The following is a 20,454-nucleotide window of genomic DNA, read 5'->3' as shown; positions in this document are numbered from 1 at the left end:
CTAAAAATGTTTCCTTTGCTAAAGATTTCCTCTTTTTTTTTTTTTTCCCTCTTTGCTTTACAGACCGCCGCTCATCAGGTAGCAATGTCCAAAGTGCCCAATAACATCACCAATGTGACGCGGCTCAATGTTCCGGGTTATGAGGAGCTCCTGCAGGCGCTGTCCCGGCAGCGAGAGGCAGTGTGCGGAGACCATTGTCAGTATGGGCTATTCCTAATGAACATGTCATAAGAGCCATGCAGAAACAAGGACAGAACGTTGAGCAGGTAAGACCAGTCCCTTCCTTTCTTACCCTGGGCACAGGTAATGCTGGCAATGGCGTAAGAGGGAGACTTTCCATTGGCCTGCTTGTACACTACACCATATTACACGTTAACAATCACACATTATTATAGTACAACAAAGATGCCTGGGAGACCAGGAACTGGTGCTCTGGCCCAAATTACTTTTGGACTGAAGCAATAATCTTCTAATATAATGATGCCAGTTACTCCGTAACATCTATTGCATCAACTCTTTATTGGCTACATGGCAAGATACAGAACTAACAAGCTAATGCGTTTCGGCCGAAGTATTGATGCAATGGATGTTATCAGAGCATTATGCACACGTTATTACATTCTATATAGCTCTGACATATTGCACAGTAATGTAGCGACAACACCTAGCCATTCACATCAGTCCCTGACCCACAGGAGCTTACACTTTAAAGTTCTTCACCACAGTCACCCAATATTATACATTTATATAGCTCTGACATATACCGCAGTGCTGTACAGAAAACAGAGATTCACATCCATCTGACCCACAGAAGCTTACTCTCCAATGTCCTTTACCACAGTCGCCCATTATCATTAGACATTTATATAGCTCTGACATATACCGCAGTGCTGTACAGAGAACACTGAGCCAGTCGCATCTGTCTGTGCACCACAGAAGTTTACACTGTAATGTCCCACCACAGTCACACTATTATTATACATTTTTCCCCAGTCTTCCAGGATCGCCACAGGAAACACGTTGCCATTCAGTTCAAAAGGCGGTCCCTCAGGCCCATGTTTATTAGTCATTGTATTTCCTCCATAGGAGGAACATGTTGCTGAGGGACCAGGAAAGGAAGGGCTACATCTCTCACGGGCTGCCTGAAGGGAGAAGAGACCGTACAGGGGGACTGGGTCCTATCCGTCGGTGCTCCATTAAGGTCCTTACCATTTGATCTTTTGGCCCAGGTACCGTCCAGCAGACAAGAGCAGAACCGTCGCCCCCCTTCTTCCAGTTCCTGGTGAAGGCCAGTGGCAGGATGATGCAGGTTCCCCCAGGGTGCGACTGTGCAGCGCAGGTTGAGCGGGTGAGGTGGCCTGCAACGTCCCTTTCATCTCCTGGCTGTTCAGTCGTGGTGGGGTTAGAGACGATGTTTGCGTCATTTCCGGCGAAACTGTGTCATCACTGCGCACCAAGACTTCCGGTTCTGGGTCTCCAGGGCGCAAGGAGGAGGGGGGAGGCCAGGCTGGGCCTGGAAAACTCCTGACCAGCGTCCAGCTAAACTGGACTAGCGGCAGGATCCAGAGCAGAGGGGGGACCATTGAGGTGAATCCCAAGAACACTCCGGCGGAAGCAGGCACCAGCCAAGCACAGGTGGACTGCTGGGCAAGCCCCATACTGTGCTATTTACCATGTGTGGTGGTGGTTTTAGGGCTGGATCAGGGAAGCCCATGGTGGTGGTCCCCTCACTGTCCCGGGAATCTGCAGCAATGGTCGTGTGCAGCATGCGTGTAAGGGGGGGGGGGGGCTTGGTAGCCAACACCCCCCACCCGTTTTTTCTGTGTTGCAGGCAAAGGAGACACCCAGGGAGGACAAGTCTGGCCGCAAAAAGTGGGCCAAACTGTGGGAACAAACTATCCTCAAGCGCTAATAGAGCCTTGTGCAGGCAGTGTATTGCGAACTTGCTTAAATCAGAAGCAGACCCCCCCCCCCCCCCCGGCAAAGTTTCTCAGCTCTTTTAAGGACGAGGTGGCGTCAACTTTTCAAATCTCTTGGAGTTAATTTCAGATGTGAACACATCCACATCTACCAGTAATGCAGCTGCAATTCCCGCTTTGCCAGGCCCTACAACCTCCATCTCAGGGGAGCCCCAAAGAGTCGGGTAGCATAGCCCCACTTTAGTTAGGCCTGAATCTTCTGACTCAGACTCTGATCAGGATGAAGATCAGGCTTTAGCTAACAAAACTACTAAATACAAACCGTCCCTTGAGGAAGTGGACGACTTGTTAGGTGCAATACTTGACACTCTAGAAATTAATGAAGAGGAAGTTCTATTGTCCAGAAATGATAAAATGTACGAGGCCTGGGGAAAAAGAAGGCGAAAGTATTTCCAATACATAACGTACTTTCTGACCTTAATCGAAAAGAATGGGCAGAGCCAGATAAAAAAAGCTCTAATAAGGTTCCCTTTTTAATGCGAACCCAGAAGCCGTTTGGAATAAAAATCCCAAACTAGATGCACCACTGTCTAAAGTATCAAAGCAGTCTGACTTAGCCTTTGAGGACATGGGGCACTTAAAGGACCCAATGGACCGGAGAACAGACCTAGTCTTCAAAAGGGCCTAAGATGCGGCGATGGCCAACCTAAAGCCAGCACTAGCCACAACGTGTGTAGCTAGGAATCTAGATTTCTAGCCATCATAACTGCAAGAGCATTTGGTAGCAGGTACCCCAAGAGGGGGAGCTTCTGAAATCATTCCCTATGCTGTTTAAAGCGACTCTTATCTGACGCCTCAACAGAATCCGTAAAGTTTGTGGCTAAGACCGCGGCACTCTCACTCTCAGTAGCAGCCAGAAGGTCAGTCTGGATGAAGACTTTGGGGGGGGGAAACGACACGGCTTCCAAGATGCGCTTGTGCAGTGTCCCCTTTACTGGAGACTTGGTCTTCGGTCCAGAATTGGACACCGCCTTGGAAAGAACAGCGGATAAAAAGAAGACTTTCAACACGAAAAAGAAAAACTTTCAAAGAAAATGTTTTCATCCTTCAAGAGAGTCCCCAAAGACAGGTAAGGAATTCAGACCAAAGAATCATTGGTCAGGACAAAAAGAGAAAAGAGGTATACATTTTAACCGCCTAAGTCAGAACCCCAAACCGCAGTGACGTCAGGCTCCCGGTGGCAGGAAGACTAAAGGGGTTTCTCCCACAATGGGAGATATCCTCAAACGAATTTGTGTTAAACATTATGAGGAGGGGTTATACCCTGGAATTTCACAAGGATCCGCCCTCCAAGTTTCTTGTTACAAAACTACCAGGAGACTCTGAGAAAGCCAGGGCCTTACCCTTTGCTGATCGGGGAGATGGTGGATCAAGATGTATTGGTGCCAGTCCCATTTTAGGAACAGGGAGGCTGTTTCTATTCGCACGTGTCTGTGATAAAAAAAAGCCATCCAGAAAGTTCAGACTAATTATGAACCTCTCAATGTATCCATCCGATACAAAAAGTTTTGCATGGAGTCCATTTATTAGATAAAAAATCGAAAGAAGTTTTTATGGCAAATTTGGATCTAAAGGATGCCTATCTACATATTCCAATAAAGAGGGAATGTCAAAAATTCCTTCCTCTGGCAATTCAAATCGAAGACAAAAAATTTATCACTTTCAATGCAGAGCTCTTCCCTTCCGACTGTCGTCATCCCCGAGAATTTTCACCAAAGCTCTGGCCAAAGCACTAGTCCCTTTTAAGACTCCAGTCCATCTCGATCGTACCATATTTGGACGATCTACTCCCCGTGGCCCACTGAGGAGCAGCTTCGTCAGGATTTGGAGAGAACATAACTCGGCCTACAACGTTTGGGGTGGATAATAAATCAAGACATATTCAAACCAAACTCAATGCAAACCATTCTCTTTTTGGGCTGCAACATTCAATTCAAATTTCTTTTTGTTATGCCCAACACCTAGTGGTGGACGCTCTGCAGAACCCCTGGATCTTCAGCCTGGCTTACCCATTTCGACCCCTCCACCTCATTCTGAGGGTTTTAGCGAAATTTCTAGTAGAAGAGACACGTTTAATCTCGGTGGCGCCATTCTGGCCCAAGAGACCGTGGTTTACAACGCTTCTAAAGCTAGAAGATCAACCTCTTCTGAGGCTACCCCTCAGATAGGACCTTCTTTCACAGGGACCTCTATGGCATCCACAAACCGCCACATTAAAACTATCAGCGTGGCTGAGGAAGAAATCCTAAGGAACAAGGGACTATCAGAGAGGGTTATACGAACTTTACTTCAGAGTCAAAAACCAGTCACCTGAGATATCTATGGCAAAATCTGGAAAAGGTTTAATGCCTGATTAGATAGTAGAGGGGTGGAAAGTAAGAACACAACGAGCATCCTAGAGTTCCATCAAGAAGGGATAGATCGAGGGTTGTTGCTAAGTACAATTAAAGTACAGGTCGCTGCCTTGAGCGTGTACCTAGAAAAATGCTTACAGGAGAATTCTCTTATCGCAAGATTCTGTAAAGCAGTCGCAAGACACAGACCAGTCCAGATTTTCAAGACCCCAACCTGGGACCTATCGGTTGTCCTCAGGGCCTTTCTGGGGGAGCCGTTCAAAGCAATCTTGGAGGCCTCTTTAAGACTGCTCATGCTTAAGACAGTACTCCTAGTTGTGATCACTTCAGCCCGTAGGGTGAGTGAAGTGCAAGCTCTTTCCATCAGAGAGCCTTTTCTTCAGATCTTGGACGACACAGTCATCCTAAGGACGGTTCCTGCCAAAAGTGGAATCTAAATTTCATAAGTCCCAGGAAATTGTCCTACCTACGTTCTGTCAAGATGCCTCAAACGACAAAGAAAATGAATTTCACTTGCTGGATGTGAGAAGATGTATTCCAGGGTATTTAGAGCAACCAAGACATTTAGGAGAGCGGATTCACTTTTTGTCCCGTTCTCCGGGAAACGTAACGGTCAAAAAGCCTCCAAAGTCACTCTAGATAGATGGATCACGTTGGCTATTACGGAGGCATATAGAGTACTAGATAAAGAACCTCCTGGAGGCTTTAAGGCACACTCCACAAGAGCACTCTCGGCGTCCTGGGCGGAAAAGGCTGGTGCCACCCCGGACAAGATCTGCAAAGCAGCCAGATGGTCAAGCTTGACCGCCTTTTACAAGGCATTACTGACTAGACCTACTGTCTAGTCAGGACCAGGCTTTTGGGAGGAAGGTCCTCCAAGCTGTGGTCGTCGCGACCCCCCCCAATCTGGTGAGTGCTCGGGGATCCTCTCATGGGCTGTCCTGGAAGATGACTGGGGAAAACCGGAGTTAGACTTACCGGTAACTCTATTTCCAGTAGTCTTCCAGGACAGCACGATCCCACCTTTGAATTAAGTTGGTGAATTGATGACTTAACCTGTTCTGATTTTGGTTTTCAGTTCCATCCTTCGGTGCTTGGTGATGACTGACCATGGGCCTGAGGGACCGCCATTTTGAATTGAATGGCAACGTGTTTCCTGTGGCGATAGGAGGACCTCCATCTCTCAAGGGCTGTCCTGGAAGACTACTGGAAATAGTTACCGGTAAGTCTAACTCCGGTTATATAGCTCTGACATATTCTGTAGTGCTGTACAGAGAGCACTGAGCCAGTCGCATTAGTCTCTGCACCAGAGGAGCTTACACTCTAATCTCACCACCACAGTCCCACGCTATTGTAATACATTTATAGAGCGCTGACATTCTTTAGTTCCCTACAGAGTACCCCAAACTATTCACATTATGCTCACAGGAGCTTACACTCTTATGTCCCCACCACAGCCATTTATTGTGTTTTTTTTATATCGCAGTCTTGACCGTCCAGGGAATATTAAATGTTAAGCTCCTTTGGTGGAGAATAGAGTGTGACACTGGTGGAGACATAACATTGTAAGCTCATTTGGGGCAAGGGCAGAATATTTCAGTGTTTGCAGAATGTGACATGTAGACATTGCTCTGCACATATGACATTCATATTTAAAGAAGAAATCTTTACACACACTTTACATTGTTTGGGCCAAGCTGGTCCAAATGAACTCACTAACCTGTGAGGCCACTGGATGTGTGCTATAAACCACATGTAGCTGTGGTCACATACAGCATACCACACTGTGTTCTGGGTGCGAGCCGAGACCTTCCTGTCTCATATCTGTAACACACTAGAGTCTACCGCAGCGGTGCTCAGAGCAAGCTGTGTATTCCATCAATGAATACAAAGCTTCCTCTGAGTCAGAGAGAGGCATCAACACACAAAAAAATAAAAAACAAATAGATCTCCACACACCTACCTGAGTTGAACTACAATAATTTTATTGCCTATAAAAGCATTCTACATAGAAAAAAAGCACAAATACCTATATCCCCCTATATGTTAGGCCAGAGGGGAAGGCCCCCAAGAAAAAAAAAGGGGGGGGGTCTCATTAGTGGTCTAACCTTGCCCAAAAGCTAAAACACAAACTGTGTAAGTGATGTATAGAAGAACCCCTCACAAATAGGAGGGGACAAACAGATCACACAGTCTGCAGACTTAATCCCCTCCCCTAGTATAAGAGCACTCCCTAAATATACCTGATAAAAACACGTAGATCACCCCATAAGGCCAAAATCATGCAAACTATTCCGAATGTGGGGCGGTGTATTATACCTGAAAAACAGGTGATATCTCACTGTCCTACAGTGGAATGGGGCACAGCCTAAAATGCACTTGATGAAACCCACCCGAAGGGCTCCCAGTCATCAGTCAACAAATGAATATATAGTACATCCTACTTGTCATCTTTTCCTGATTAATAGTATATGACTAGAGAAAAGGAAGGGTTTTCAGATACTCCAAGGACTATATAAAGCACTCTGTATACAGTGGCAAGTTGTTCAATTGTCACCGGGTGTGAAACAATAGCACTAATTCCTTATTTGTAATAATATGAAGTTATTCCCACAGCCTGTAGGTAATTATCACGATTTAGTCATTAGTCGCACATATAGCTGTATAGTTGCTTTACAATAGTTGCTTTATGCAAAGTTTTCCACAAGATTGAATCGAGCTCAATCTATCAGTGTATGTCCAATCAACACAAATTGCCAGCCGAGTGATAATTGTCCTTGATATTTTCAATATATATCTGTTTGTAGGATATTGGTTGCCGCGCTCCTCACATTCAAAACGGGCTTGATAAGACACTGTGCAACCATCTCAGACTATTCTTTTTTCAATTATTTTCTTTATTCCAAGAACATGGTCGGGTACAAGTATATTGATATATACAATCAGTTGCATAGTACAAACATCTGGATACATACAATGAGTTGCATAATACAGCATCGCAAGTATATACTATGTTTGGAGACAATTTACGGCCTCTGAAGGACAAACTGATAGTCTGCCTTCTGTGATGTCTCCGGTGTTCCTAAAACATGAGAGCTGGCTATCTATTCATGCTGCTCCAGTTAAGGTCCCGGAACAGTCCTAAACGATTTTATAATTTTATATATCGGACTATTCTGAGGTAACATGAGATATGGAACAATATTCACAGATGGTGTGGTGTGGTATGTGGAACAGTCATCGCAGATACACTTAGTGTAGTCACAAAAGGAGTTCCGGCAGGTAATTTCCAGTTGGTAGTATTAAATAATACAATTTATAATGTCAGTTACTCACGGATCTGTTGATAGTACAGAGATCGCTCAAAGATTTGATCGGGGTCGATCTGTATATCCAGTTGATTTAAATGTCCAACACACTGTTCCTTTTCCGTTAGTTGTTTCCTTATTTTCCCTTCTGTTAGCACAGTGTTTTACAATCAAAGGAGGTGATTTGTAGTTCTTCTGCAAGTTTTTTATATAACCAACATTCACAATGTCCTGTTACCAATCCTCTTTTTTTCCCCAAGTCCTTCAGGGAGTGATAAAGTCCTTCAGGGAGTGATAAAGTCCTTCGGGAAGTGATAGAAAGTCCTTCGGGAAGTGATAGAAAGTCCTTCGGGAAGTGATAGAAAGTCCCTCGTGAAGTGATAGAAAGTCCCTCGTGAAGTGATAGAAAGTCCCTCGGGAAGTGATAGAAAGTCCTTCGGGAAGTGATAGAAAGTCCCTCGGGAAGTGATAGAAAGTCCCTCGGAAGTGATAGAAAGTCCCTCGGGAAGTGATAGAAAGTCCCTCGGGAAGTGATAGAAAGTCCCTCGGGAAGTGATAGAAAGTCCCTCGGGAAGTGATAGAAAGTCCCTCGGGAAGTGATAGAAAGTCCCTCGGGAAGTGATAGATAGTCCCTCGGGAAGTGATAGATAGTCCCTCGGGAAGTGATAGATAGTCCCTCGGGAAGTGATAGATAGTCCCTCGGGAAGTGATAGATAGTCCCTCGGGAAGTGATAGATAGTCCCTCGGGAAGTGATAGATAGTCCCTCGGGAAGTGATAGATAGTCCCTCGGGAAGTGATAGATAGTCCCTCGGGAAGTGATAGATCCTCGGGAAGTGATAGTCCCTCGGGAAGTGATAGTCCCTCGGGAAGTGATAGTCCCTCGGGAAGTGATAGTCCCTCGGGAAGTGATAGTCCCTCGGGAAGTGATAGTCCCTCGGGAAGTGATAGATAGTCCCTCGGGAAGTGATAGATAGTCCCTCGGGAAGTGATAGATAGTCCCTCGGGAAGTGATAGATAGTCCCTCGGGAAGTGATAGAAAATTCATACAGGCAGGATTTTTTTCAGGCATCCTAGTAGCAGTCATTGAGTCCCTAATATCAATAGGGTTTAGCTATGGTAGGTAAAAGAGCGGGGGGGGGGGGGGGGGGTGCTCGTCTCAGCGTAAAGTTTACATGTTTCGTTCCGAGGAGCCGGAACTTCTATACATCACATACACAGTTTGTGTTTTAGCTTTTGGGCAAGTTTAGACCACTAGGGAGACCCCCCCCCCCTCTTGTTTTTTCTTGGGGGGCCTTCCCCTCTGGCCTAACTTATAGGGGGATATAGGTATTTGTGCTTTTTTTTCTGTGTATATTGCTTTTATAGGCAATAAAATTATTGTAGTTCAACTCATGTAGGTGTGTGGAGATCTATTTGTTTTTTATTTTTTTTGTGTGTTGATTTAGTCTAATTTTTGATCACGCCCTCCGAAATCCATTTGGCGAGTGCTACTATTTAAAATAGGCGGGATTGCCATTTTTGCTTTCCTTGTATGTACGTGAGTCAGAGAGGGGGGCTGATGATGTGATAACCTCTGACTCTATTCATTGATGGAAAACATTGCTTGCTCTGAGCACCGCTGCGGTAGACTCTTCTGTGCTCTGGGTATGAAAAAGGAAGTCTTGACTCTCACCCGTAACACAGTGCAGTATGCTGTATCTGGCCGCAGCTACATACGGTTTCTACCGCGCATCCAGCGGCCTCAGCTTAGTGAGGGATATAGTTAGTTTGGGCCAAGCTAGCCCAAATGAACTATGTAAAGTATGTGGAAAGATGGGTATGTTCTTTATATCTCCTGCCACCTGTGCCATCAGCATTCTCCAAGCTGAGTTCACATTCCAGAGAATTGAGCCTTCCGGTTCAGTGCTGATTGGCCACCTAAATTTACTTTATAGCAGCACTGAAAGCTGGCATCTTTTTACACTTTGTTGGCCCCCTCCACATCAGCAAAATCTGAAAAGTGCAGAGCTTCGAACTCTACAAATATAAAATACACATCTCCTCCTATCTGGCCATTTTTACACAAATTTCTCCTCGTTCTGCCGAGACCTGAATATTTTAAGACGGTATCGTGACCCGCAGTCTGAAACTGCAGCATTGGCTGGCTGCCATCCAGCCAGCTTATTACAAAGGCGAAGTCTTCTCATCTACCAGACAGAGACGTGGTAATCCTGCCCTCCCAATACTGGCACTGGCTCCACTCCTTCTTTTTTTTTTTTTTTTTTTTTTTTTTTATGCCAAATCTTCTCACTAGCGACTCTAGTGAAAAATATATGAACACCCTTTGGTTCCCTTTTACATATTCCTTTTAGAGTCAGCAATTTAGCTGCCTTCGGGCTGCCTATGTCATATATATGCCTATGCCTTCGGCTGAGTTTTTAATGAGCTAAAAGTTAAAATCTGGCTTTCGGTGGGAGTTGCTGCTCTGTCAGCTGATGGTCAGGAAGTGGAGGTGATTAGTAGATGTGAAGGAGGCACCAATGTGGCTGGAGGCAGGGCAGTGGCAAAGCGGGCTTTGTCTCCGATGTTATGTGGTGCCATCTTAGCACCACAGAAGAGTACAATACAGATCTTGTAACAGGTAAGGTCATTTGTGTTTCAAAAAGGGTTCTGTCACAGATCAGCGGCGGAGCTGATCTGTGTCTCACCTTTACTGCTGTAGGCCGGCTGGCACCTGTTGTTCCACTAGCTTGTGTTCAGCTCTGCTGCACTCTGCAGCTATGGGTGTCACCGGCCTCACCTGTTGCTTAATATATGATTCCTTCCTGCTACTTCCTGTCCAGCCCCTCATGTGCTTCTCTATTTAAATCCCCATCTGACTAGTTCTGGTTGCTTGAGCAACATTTGTTTCTGAGCTCCCTTCGTGTAACCTGCCTTAACCTGACCTCTCATGAACTGATCTCTGTGTACCGACTCGGCTCGTTGGCTGCAGCCCGCCCTGACCTTGGCTCGCTATCCGGCTCTCCTTTGCTTCATCCATCCCTGTCTGACAGTGTCTTCTGGTACTTCACTAGCGAGCGGGGTGAACTCGGGGGTCGTGACCTGGGGTCAGCACGCAGCTAAGCCCAAACCCTCGTGAGGGGGTCCCTGGCAGAATACCGGCTGGCCCTTGGACTCCATGCCCTGGGGGAATCCTGTGTCACCTGCTCGCCTGTGGGCTCACTGTAAGACCCCTTTCACACTGGGGCGTTTTTCAGGTGCTTTAGCATTAAAAAAAGCGCCTGTAAAGTGCCTGAAAGAAGCCTCATCTGCAATTCCAATGTGAAAGCCCGAGCCCTTTCACACTGCCAGCGCCCGATAAACGCTGGTAAAGCGCTGCTTAAGACCCTTTTCACACTGGGGTGTTTTTCGGGCGCTGTCAGTTTGAAAGGGCTCGGGCCATCGGCCCACCCAGCCCGGTGGCAAAAACACGAAAGTTCAGCAAAGAAGCTGCTTGCTGGACTTTTTTTGACGCCCTGCCAGCGCAGCGCCCGAGTGTGAAAGCACTCGGGCTTTCCCATTGGGATTGCAGATGAGGCTTCTTTCAGGCGCTTTACAGGTGCTTTTTTTAACGCTAAAGTGCCTGAAAAACGCCCCAGTGTGAAAGGGGTCTTAGTAGTACTGTGACAGGTTCTTTCACACGGGAGCTCTGATCATCCGGGGAAAAAAAACACATGTGCGCTTTTTTTTTAACCACTTGCCTACTGGGCCACTTCTGACACTCCTCTCCTACATCATGTAAAAATTATTTTTTTCTTTTTTTTTTTTTTTTTGCTAGAAAACTACTTGGGATATATTATAGAGAAGAAAACTGATGCAGCCATCACATGGATGGATGGATAAGATGCAATATGTTACATTCCATTTCTGGCTTAATATCACTTTCAGTTCACAAATGCCTATATATTAATATAATTTTTTTTTTTTTTTTTTTTGAGACCCTAGCCTAGAGAATAAAATGGGGGATGTAGGATATTATGTCACACGATATTTGCGCGGTGGTTTTTCAAACAATTTTTTTTTTTTTTTTTTTGAAGGGGGAAAAAAAAAAATTAGTTTTAATGCACAAAAACACAATATTAATGCCCAACTGTTTGGTAAAAGATGATGTTTCGTCAAGTAAATAGATACCAAACATGTCACGCCTGTGGAATGGTGCCAAATGAATTACTCAGGAGGGCTGGTGCTAGAATTATAGATCTTGCTATAACGTTCATGGCGATACCTCACATGTGTGGTGCAAACACCGTTAACATGCTTTGGCCTTTGCAGGGGGGATGGGAGCACTTTAAAAAAAAAAAAAAAAAAAAAGTATTTTATTATTTTATTTTTAAACTGTTTCTTTACATTTTTGTTTTTTTATCACTTTTATTGCTGTCACAAGGAATGTTAACATCCCTGGTGACAGCAATAGGCAGTGACCAGGTACCTTTTTTATGGAGAGATCTCCCCGCCGCCTGTAAAAGAGATCCAGTGGCTAATTGGCCACTAGGATTGCTTTTACAAAAAAAGAAAATTGCCAGCTGAAAACAAAGATACTGGGATTTTGTGTGTAGCTGCAGGCATCTTCCTGGTATACCCACTGCAACTAAAGGACGTACATGATATGAAATGCTTTTGTTTGGAAAAATGGGTTATTTTTTTTTTTTTTTTTATATATTTTTGGTTTTTTTTGTTTTTTTTTTTGTTCAGGTCTGTTTTTTTTTTTTTTTTTTTTTTTCTCTAATAGGTTGACCAATGCACAAAATTAAAACAAAACAAAAAAAAAGTAATTGTGTTTTCTGGGTGATTTTTGAGTGTTTTGGCTGTTCCTCAATATTGTTTTTATTTTCCCTTGCCTATTTCAGGTGCTGGAGTACCTGTTCATCCAATCCCAGCTGTGCGAGAAAGGCTTCGACCCTGTGCTGGTGGACGAGGCTCTGGAGATGTACCAGTGTTCAGAGGAAAAGGTATAATGGGTGTAATATAGTGATTTTTATCTCTACCCCATCCAGTTGTACTCTTCAGAGAGGGGAGGCTGTACACTCAGAAGGCCTAGATCAGGGGTCTCCAAAGTTTTTTTATAAACAAAGGGGCCAGTTTACTGTCTTTTAGATTTTAGGGGGGCCGGACTGTGGCCATTGAGAACAGAAAAGGTCCCGCAATCTTTGTTATCGGTGGGAGGAATTGTGCCCCATCTTTAGTATCAGTGGGAGAAAAGGCATCCATCATTAATGTCATTGGGCCCCATTGTTGGTGTCATTGGGAGGAATTGTGCCCCATTGTTAGTGTCATTGGGAGGAATTATGAACTATTGTTGGTGTCAGTGGGGGGAGGACTTGTGTCCCATTGTTAGTGTCATTGGGAGGAATTATGCCCCATCGTTAGTGTCATTGGGAGGAATTATGCCCCATCGTTAGTGTCATTGGGAGGAATTATGCCCCATCGTTAGTGTCATTTTGAGGAATTATGCACCATTGGTGGTGTCAGTGGGGGGGGGGACTTATGTCCCATTGTTGGTATGTGGATGAAAATACTGTCCCAAGGACCGGATAAAAGGGACACCATTTGGAGACCACTGGCCTATTGGACGTAATCTTATTCGCCTATCAGAGCTGATTGGCAGCGATGTGGGGAGGGCTTGTTCACAAGTTTTCCACGTTCTAAACCTCTCGTAGGCAAGGGAAGCTGCTATTGCTGGACCTCTGCAAATGGTAGTTATGTGGCTTGTTGCTGATCCACGGGTTTCTGTCAGAGTCACTGAGCTGGAATAATACACCAATACAGACAGAACTCCTTTTTCTGGGTTAGTAACTTCAGGGGGAGGGAGGAGTGGGAATCCCACACTCCTAAAAGTGTTCATTTCCATGCGGGGACACAGACAGGGAAGCAGTTGGGAAATTTCAGTGTAGCAAAGTTGATTTAAACAAATCTGTGGACATATTACTAACGAGCTATAATCAATAACTGCCATCCCCTGTGTATTACCAAGATATAATGTACTGCGTGTTCTAATCCTAAATACAATATATACAATATAATTACCATACAAATTTTATATTTGAAATCAAATCTTCATTTTTTTGGCAATAACATGGTGTGGGGCGGATTTCTGTCAATCACAGGCTGTGTCACGCCCCTCCAGTCTGTGTCTTATAAATTGATGGAGGCTTCACCTCCCTCTTATTCTATGTAATCTGCCCCCCCCCCTTGTGTTTAGTTGGTTGGGCATGGAAGAGGAGGGAGGGAGTGGGCTGTCATTCACCACTGTGTATACGCCCACATGTGTGACTCTCTAGTCACATGGGCTGCTCAGATGTGATAGGGAGGAAATGTTCAGCATAGAAACACACTGAAAACTGAGAATGCGCAAAGTTGCCAACACTGCTCTGCAAAAAAAAAAAAAGTTGCGCTAAGTGAACACTATTATAAACAAAGTCCAACAAAAATGATCTAGAAGTCCAACAGATCAATGGAAAACAGGTGCTGTGTAAAGTGCTTGTGCAAATTACATCCAATGATATTCTTCACCAAATGATATCACCAACATATAGTCAGGATGTACTCTTACTCCACGAGATGGACCCTCTATTATAGAAGGTCAAATGCGCTTTGGGATATACCAGCTAAAGGCGTCAATAAGGAAGTAGTGCAGGCGGTACACGTCTCTCCAGCCGTTTCTCCCGCCGCGAAATTAAAACCTCATGTCAGACAAGCAATACCCAAAAGACAATAAAAATGGGGCTTCCAATAGTGTAAAACCTTTTAAAGGTGTTTATTCAAAACAAATGCACTAAGACAAGAAGTCATTGAAGGTAATAAAAAAAACTGCAGCAAGAATTGCCAACAATGCTCTGCAAAATCCCTAACTGAATTGGGGACATGGACAGAAGAGGGAGATGGAGAGCAGCAGGATCAACCAGGTTTTTTGCAGAAAATTAATCTCGTAGTGAGAAAGTATGAACTGCATGTAATACACCATTTATTGATAGATTTTTATTATGTGGGTTTAGTGAACTAGTTCTCCAACTTACTACAGCTGTTTGCAGGAAACCTTCTCGCATACAGACACAGTTGATCTGTCCTCCCTGTTAATATTAATGACTCTAAAGCTGAAACAATTAATCGATTTATGAAAATAGTAATCGATTAATTTCATAATCGATTAATCGGCCACTAACATAATGGGGTTAAAAAAAAAAAAATAAAATGAGCCCTTTATAGTACATAAAGAGCAAATAATCGCTACTGTAAATTTACTTTCACAGTTCTACAGTAAAAAAATGAACCCCTTACAGTAGTGACTGTCTGCTTTTTTTTTTGTACTATAAAGGGCTAGTTTTAGTTTTTTTTTAACCCCATTATGTTACTAAATGTCTTACACCTGGTTCACATCTATGTGTTTTTTTTTTTTTTTTTTTTTTTTTTTGGTGCTTTTTGCAAAAACGCACTACAGTTCATTGACATGGTTTCCAATAGGACACGTTCATGCAAAACGGTGTTTTTTTTTTTTTTTGGTTCAATATACTTCATTGGAGAAGCTGCAGAAAAGCATGTAATGTGTTTTTGCAGCAATTTGTGTTTTTTTAATCTGCCCAAGAACAAATTGGCCAAAAAAAAAAAAATGCAAAAAAGCAAATCATAGCAAAATCACGTGCGCAAAAATAAAGACGCACTGCAGAAACAGATCAAAAGCAAACTGCACAGGTGTGTACCGAACCTTATGCTGGCCACACCGATCAATTTTCAGACAGGAATATTCATTACAAAAATCTTTGTACGTTCGCTGAATGAAAGAAATTTGTTTGAAATTTTCACTTGTTTTTAACATTCTGTTTTAAAATAAATGTAATTTCTGAACGAAAACCACATGGCCTGAAAATTCCTATAACCGAGAAGTTTTCCATTTCCAAATATAGTGTGTGTGTGTATGTGTGTGTATATATACACAGTACATATCGCCTCGAATAGTATATATAGTATATCTCGCCTCTAATAGTATATACAGTATATCTCGCCTCTAATAGTATATACAGTATATCTCGCCTCTAATAGTATATACAGTATATCTCGCCTCTAATAGTATATACAGTATATCTCGCCTCTAATAGTATATACAGTATATATCTCTTCTAATAGTATATACAGTATATCTCTTCTAATAGTATATATAGTATATATCTCCTCTAATAGTATATACAGTATATATCTCTTCTAATAGTATATACAGTATATATCTCTTCTAATAGTATATACAGTATATATCTCTTCTAATAGTGTATATATAGTATATATCTCCTCTAATAGTATATACAGTATATATCTCTTCTAATAGTACATACAGTATATATCTCCTCTAATAGTATATACAGTATATATCTCCTCTAATAGTATATACAGTATATCTCCTCTAATAGTATATACAGTATATCTCTCCTCTAATAGTATATACAGTATATATCTCTTCTGTCTGTTATTCTCAGAGTGGATTAGATATTTTTCTCCCTAACCATATAGTTATTTATATTTACCACTGCATATAGAGATATTTAAGAATACATTTGCCTTTTTTAAAACTTTACATATTAACTAAATTATACACCACACTTTTTTTTTTTTTTTTAAGGCTATTAATCGAAACAATCAGCCAACTAATCGATTATGAAAATAATTGTTAGTTGCAGCCCTAAATGACTTTCACTTACTACCTTGTGGTTTTTGGATATTCTGGTCCTGCTTGACACCGTTATTTCTTTTTTCAGACAATGTTGTTCCTTCAGCTGATGAGCAAATTCAAAGAGATGGGATTCGAACAGAAGGAGATCAAAGAGGTTTTGTTACTACATAACAATGACCAGGACAAAGCTCTGGAAGAGCTCATGACCCGGGCCGGGGCCAGCTGAACCTCCAGGGATTGGCTTCACCATAGGCTATAACATGTTTGGATGAAGAGGGGGGGAGGAGCCTGTTTCAAGCTTTCTATCCTGACGCACAGAGCAGACCTCTCCCCCCCCACCATGTTTCACGTTCTGCGCTCTTTTCCCTGAGAAGCCAGCTGAAGTATATATTGTAAGAAGTGCCCTTTTAACTTCCAAACTTTCCCCTCTTCTGAGGAATTGAGTTTGCCCTGAATAGTACGCAGGACGGCGGGGAAGTTTCAATTTGTTCGTTTCCTTTGCAGTGGAAATGGGAGGCGGAAGCGAGGAAGAACAGTGCGTGTGAAAGCTGCTCATTGCTTGTACTGGAATACAGACTTCTAAGGCAAACCTTTTTAGTGCAATGATTTATTTTTGTTTTCCTTTTCTCCGGATAGTTAGTACTACACTGGTTATTAAACTAAACTACTCTCACAAGCGTAGAGTCAGATGCAATTGAACCCGCGCCCCCTGGATCCTATTTAACGCCTACATGTTTTTTTTGGGTGGGGGGGGTGTGGCAGTTTAAAGTACAACTCCAGCCAAAGATTGTCAGTCAGGGTGTGAAATGGGTTCGAACCTCGTGTCAGGTTTTTATAGCTAGGCTTCCTATTGCACTCTGTACGAGGGATGGTTTTGGCTGGCGTTCTATCACTGACGTAAGCTGTGATGGCTAGTTGGATTGCTCAAGTATATCCTAAATTATTTGCATTATAACCTTTTATCTGTGCATTTGGAAATGAAACGTTGTGCCCAAGAAATGATTGAGATGTTCTTTGGAACTGAGTTTCTTTACGCAAAAAAAAAGTGCGTTGGAGGGCTGGTTTGTGATTTGCAGGACAAAAGTGAAAAATCAAATGCAATTCATGTTTTTTTTTTTTTTTTTTTGCCTTTCGTTATATAAAATGATAAAGGGTAAAAAGTCAACATTGTTTTTTTTTTTTTTGTTTTTTTGTTTTTAATGCTCGCTCAGCTGCTCTGTGGTGCCCAGTGATTGGTTGCATTGCTCACATGGTCTCTGCAAAAGGATCATTGTTTAGGCAGATTCAGCCTGGGCACCTGTCCCACAAGTCCATTCGGAAGAGAGGAACCGATAAATGCCTTGGCATCCTTTTTTAGGTTGCAAAATACCAGGGAAATTTACAAACCTTTATATTCTGTTATTAAAGAGGATCCTCATATCTTTAATGAAGAATACTTAATTTTCTTCTTTTTCTTTCCCCCCTGCTATTATTTTTTATCCCCTCTTATTTTTTTGGCTTATCCCCTCTTATTATTTTTTTTTGGTTTATTCCCTCTTTTATTATTATTCTTTTTCTTTTATCCCCTATTATTATTTTTTTTTTGGTTTATCCCCTCTTTTATTATTATTTTTTTTGTTTATCCCCTCTTATTATTTATTTATTTTTTTTTGGTTTATCCCCTTATTATTTTTTTTTGTTTATCCCCCTCTTATTATTATTTTTTTTTTTTTGGTTTATGCCCTCAAATTATTATTTTTTTTGTTTATCCCCTCTCTATTTATTTATTTTTAACCTACTGGTAGGTTAATCAGATCCTGTCAAAATAATTGGCCAAATATGTGTATGTGTTTGTAAGCACGTTGGGACCCCATGGGGTAAAGGACCACGCTATAACGCAGATGGACACCGGCGGCAAAAAAAGCACCCTGAGGCGATTCAGTTTGCATAGGTAGCGCTATACAAGTCACTCATTCATTCATTCATTCATTTATCCCCTTCTATTATTTTGTATCCCCTCTGATCTTTGTTTTTGCTGGGGTATTCACAAAAAAAAACCATACTAATGCCCAGAAGTTCCATCAGTTTTCTGTGGTCATCTGTCACTTCTCTGTGGCACACCTAGTTCTTACATCATCAGGGTGCCGGCTGTCCCTTTCTGGTTCTTGCTGCCAGCCCCCTGATGACACATCATAAGGGGGCCAGCTGCTAGAACCAGAGAACGGCAGTTGGCACCGTCCTGATCACATGGTGCATATGCTGTGTATTCCCCCACAAAGCCTTCTGGGATGTGTGATCTAAGGAGGGTGCAGACAAGGGGGGGGGGGGGGGTGTTAACTCTGGTAGTGTGGAGGCATAGCAAAGGTATTTACATTTAAAAAAAAAATGAATGTAATAATTTCATGGAAAATGGGCGAAGGTTTGCTTCAACATTATAATGTAAAGAGTAAAGCCGGCCATACATGGGTCGAATTCCGAACAAATTTTTATTTTTTTTTTTCCTACTTTCCAAAATGTGAAATTTTGTGCGCTTTGTGATCCGATGGCGCCATCATTGATTTTGAAATTCAACCAACCAAGCCTTCAAGTTGCACCTCCATGTTGCTTCAGAAAATAATAATTTTCATGCCCGGGAATCTTCTTTTCTTTCCAGGTCACAGCTCATGCACATTTCTTTTTCGATTTATATTTCTCGCACGATTTTCCCATCATTGATTAGAAATTAGTTTTGTTTTTCCAAAAATTTCCAACATGCCCCATGACTGAAATTTTTGATGGCCGCATGAAAAGCGACCGTTGCAGCCCCACCAGTGGTGCGAAATTTGTATGAAAATTCTTTCAGAGTTCCACCCATGTATGGCCTGCTTTAGGCTCTGTTCACATATGGCCGGCCGCGGTTTCAGTGCGATTTTGGGGTTGTTTTGTTTTTTTGTTTTTTTTTTTAAAAAGGAGTCCGGTGCAGTTTTGTTCACTGGTTCAGGTGCGATTCGAGGTCGAATTTTATTTGAAATTGACTAAAAAAAATGTACAGGACTCTTTTTTTAAAATCAGCCTGTGATCGGCCCGGACATTTGTGAACTGGCTCCACAGAAAGCCAATTCGGATGTGGTCCAAATTGCATCCGACTCATATATATGTGAAACCCAATGTCTTAAAGTGGTACTAAACCCAGGAGCATTCACTATATCTGGTCTCCCACAGTACACAGAAATAAATACAAATATAATAAATATATACAGCTGATGAGAAAGGGTATGTAGCAGTTTATAAGTCTTGTGACTTCTCTCAGTGTCTGGTTAAAGCTTGTAGGAGGAGCTTTCATTCTCCTCTGACCGTCCTATGAGGCTGCAGGACCCCTGACCCTCTGTCTGGACAGTACTGATTGGCCCTGTGCTGATCACATGCAGGAAAAAAAAAACTAGCAAAACACACCAAACCGGACATGTGCAGCTTGCCCCCAAGCCTCTGTATTATCCGGAGATGGATTGGGGACAGTGGAAGAAGGGGTGGATCAGAGAAGACAGGATCAAACAACCTTTTTACACAATGCAGAGGATTAACCCCCTTAGGTTCCACAGTGAGTATAACGAGCATGCTTTACTGCATATACACACTGATTTTTTTTTTTTTTTTTTTTTTTTTGTGGGCTTAGTAACACTTTATTGCAGAAATTGCATTTACATTTTCACTTAATTTTTTTCACTTATATTTGCACTTTGAAGACAGGCTGTACGAGGCCTGCGACTTCATCTTATATCGGCTGCACTAAAACAGATTGGAGAAAGTACTGAAGTATAGTAATCTATGGTAAGTCATCCCTGGAATGAAACCTCTTTTAGATGATTTCAGATAAGGGATCCGGGATTTACACAGCCCTTAGCGCTCCTGAAGAGCTGCTAGTCACTACATTGTCTCCTCCTGGGAACAAGAGAGAAGAAACTGACTCTCAGACAACCCCTTTATAAAGGAAGCTACCAAAATGTTTTTGGAAGGGAAGTAAAGGTGTGAGGGCTGATTTTAATTGGGTTTATGTTGTACACTAAACTACCAAAAGAAAACAATAAGCATGCACACCCAACTCCCGGACAATCTACAGCAGAGGTGTAGAAGAAACGGGTGGATCCATGGGAAAGAGCATAAAGAAATCTGCTCATATTAA

At 42.6% G+C, this 20,454-nt stretch overlaps 1 protein-coding gene across 1 annotated transcript in view; it reads left to right on the top strand.

Moving 5' to 3' along the window:
• The window catches only part of UBAP1 (ubiquitin associated protein 1), an 87,276-nt gene extending 69,330 nt beyond the window's left edge, over positions 1-17,946 (top strand). The window contains 5 exon segments of the mRNA XM_073618250.1: positions 64-165; positions 167-214; positions 216-266; positions 12,508-12,609; positions 16,402-17,946. Coding sequence (XP_073474351.1) covers positions 64-165; positions 167-214; positions 216-266; positions 12,508-12,609; positions 16,402-16,542 — 444 coding nt within the window. The 3' untranslated portion in view covers positions 16,543-17,946.
• Positions 17,947-20,454: the final 2,508 nt, after the last annotated feature.

The sequence above is a fragment of the Aquarana catesbeiana genome, linkage group LG01, assembly GCF_042186555.1.
Source record: "Aquarana catesbeiana isolate 2022-GZ linkage group LG01, ASM4218655v1, whole genome shotgun sequence".
NCBI classification, from domain to species: domain Eukaryota; kingdom Metazoa; phylum Chordata; class Amphibia; order Anura; family Ranidae; genus Aquarana; species Aquarana catesbeiana.
Note: the sequence above shows the minus strand (reverse complement) of the source record. Positions and strands in the feature narration are given on the sequence as shown.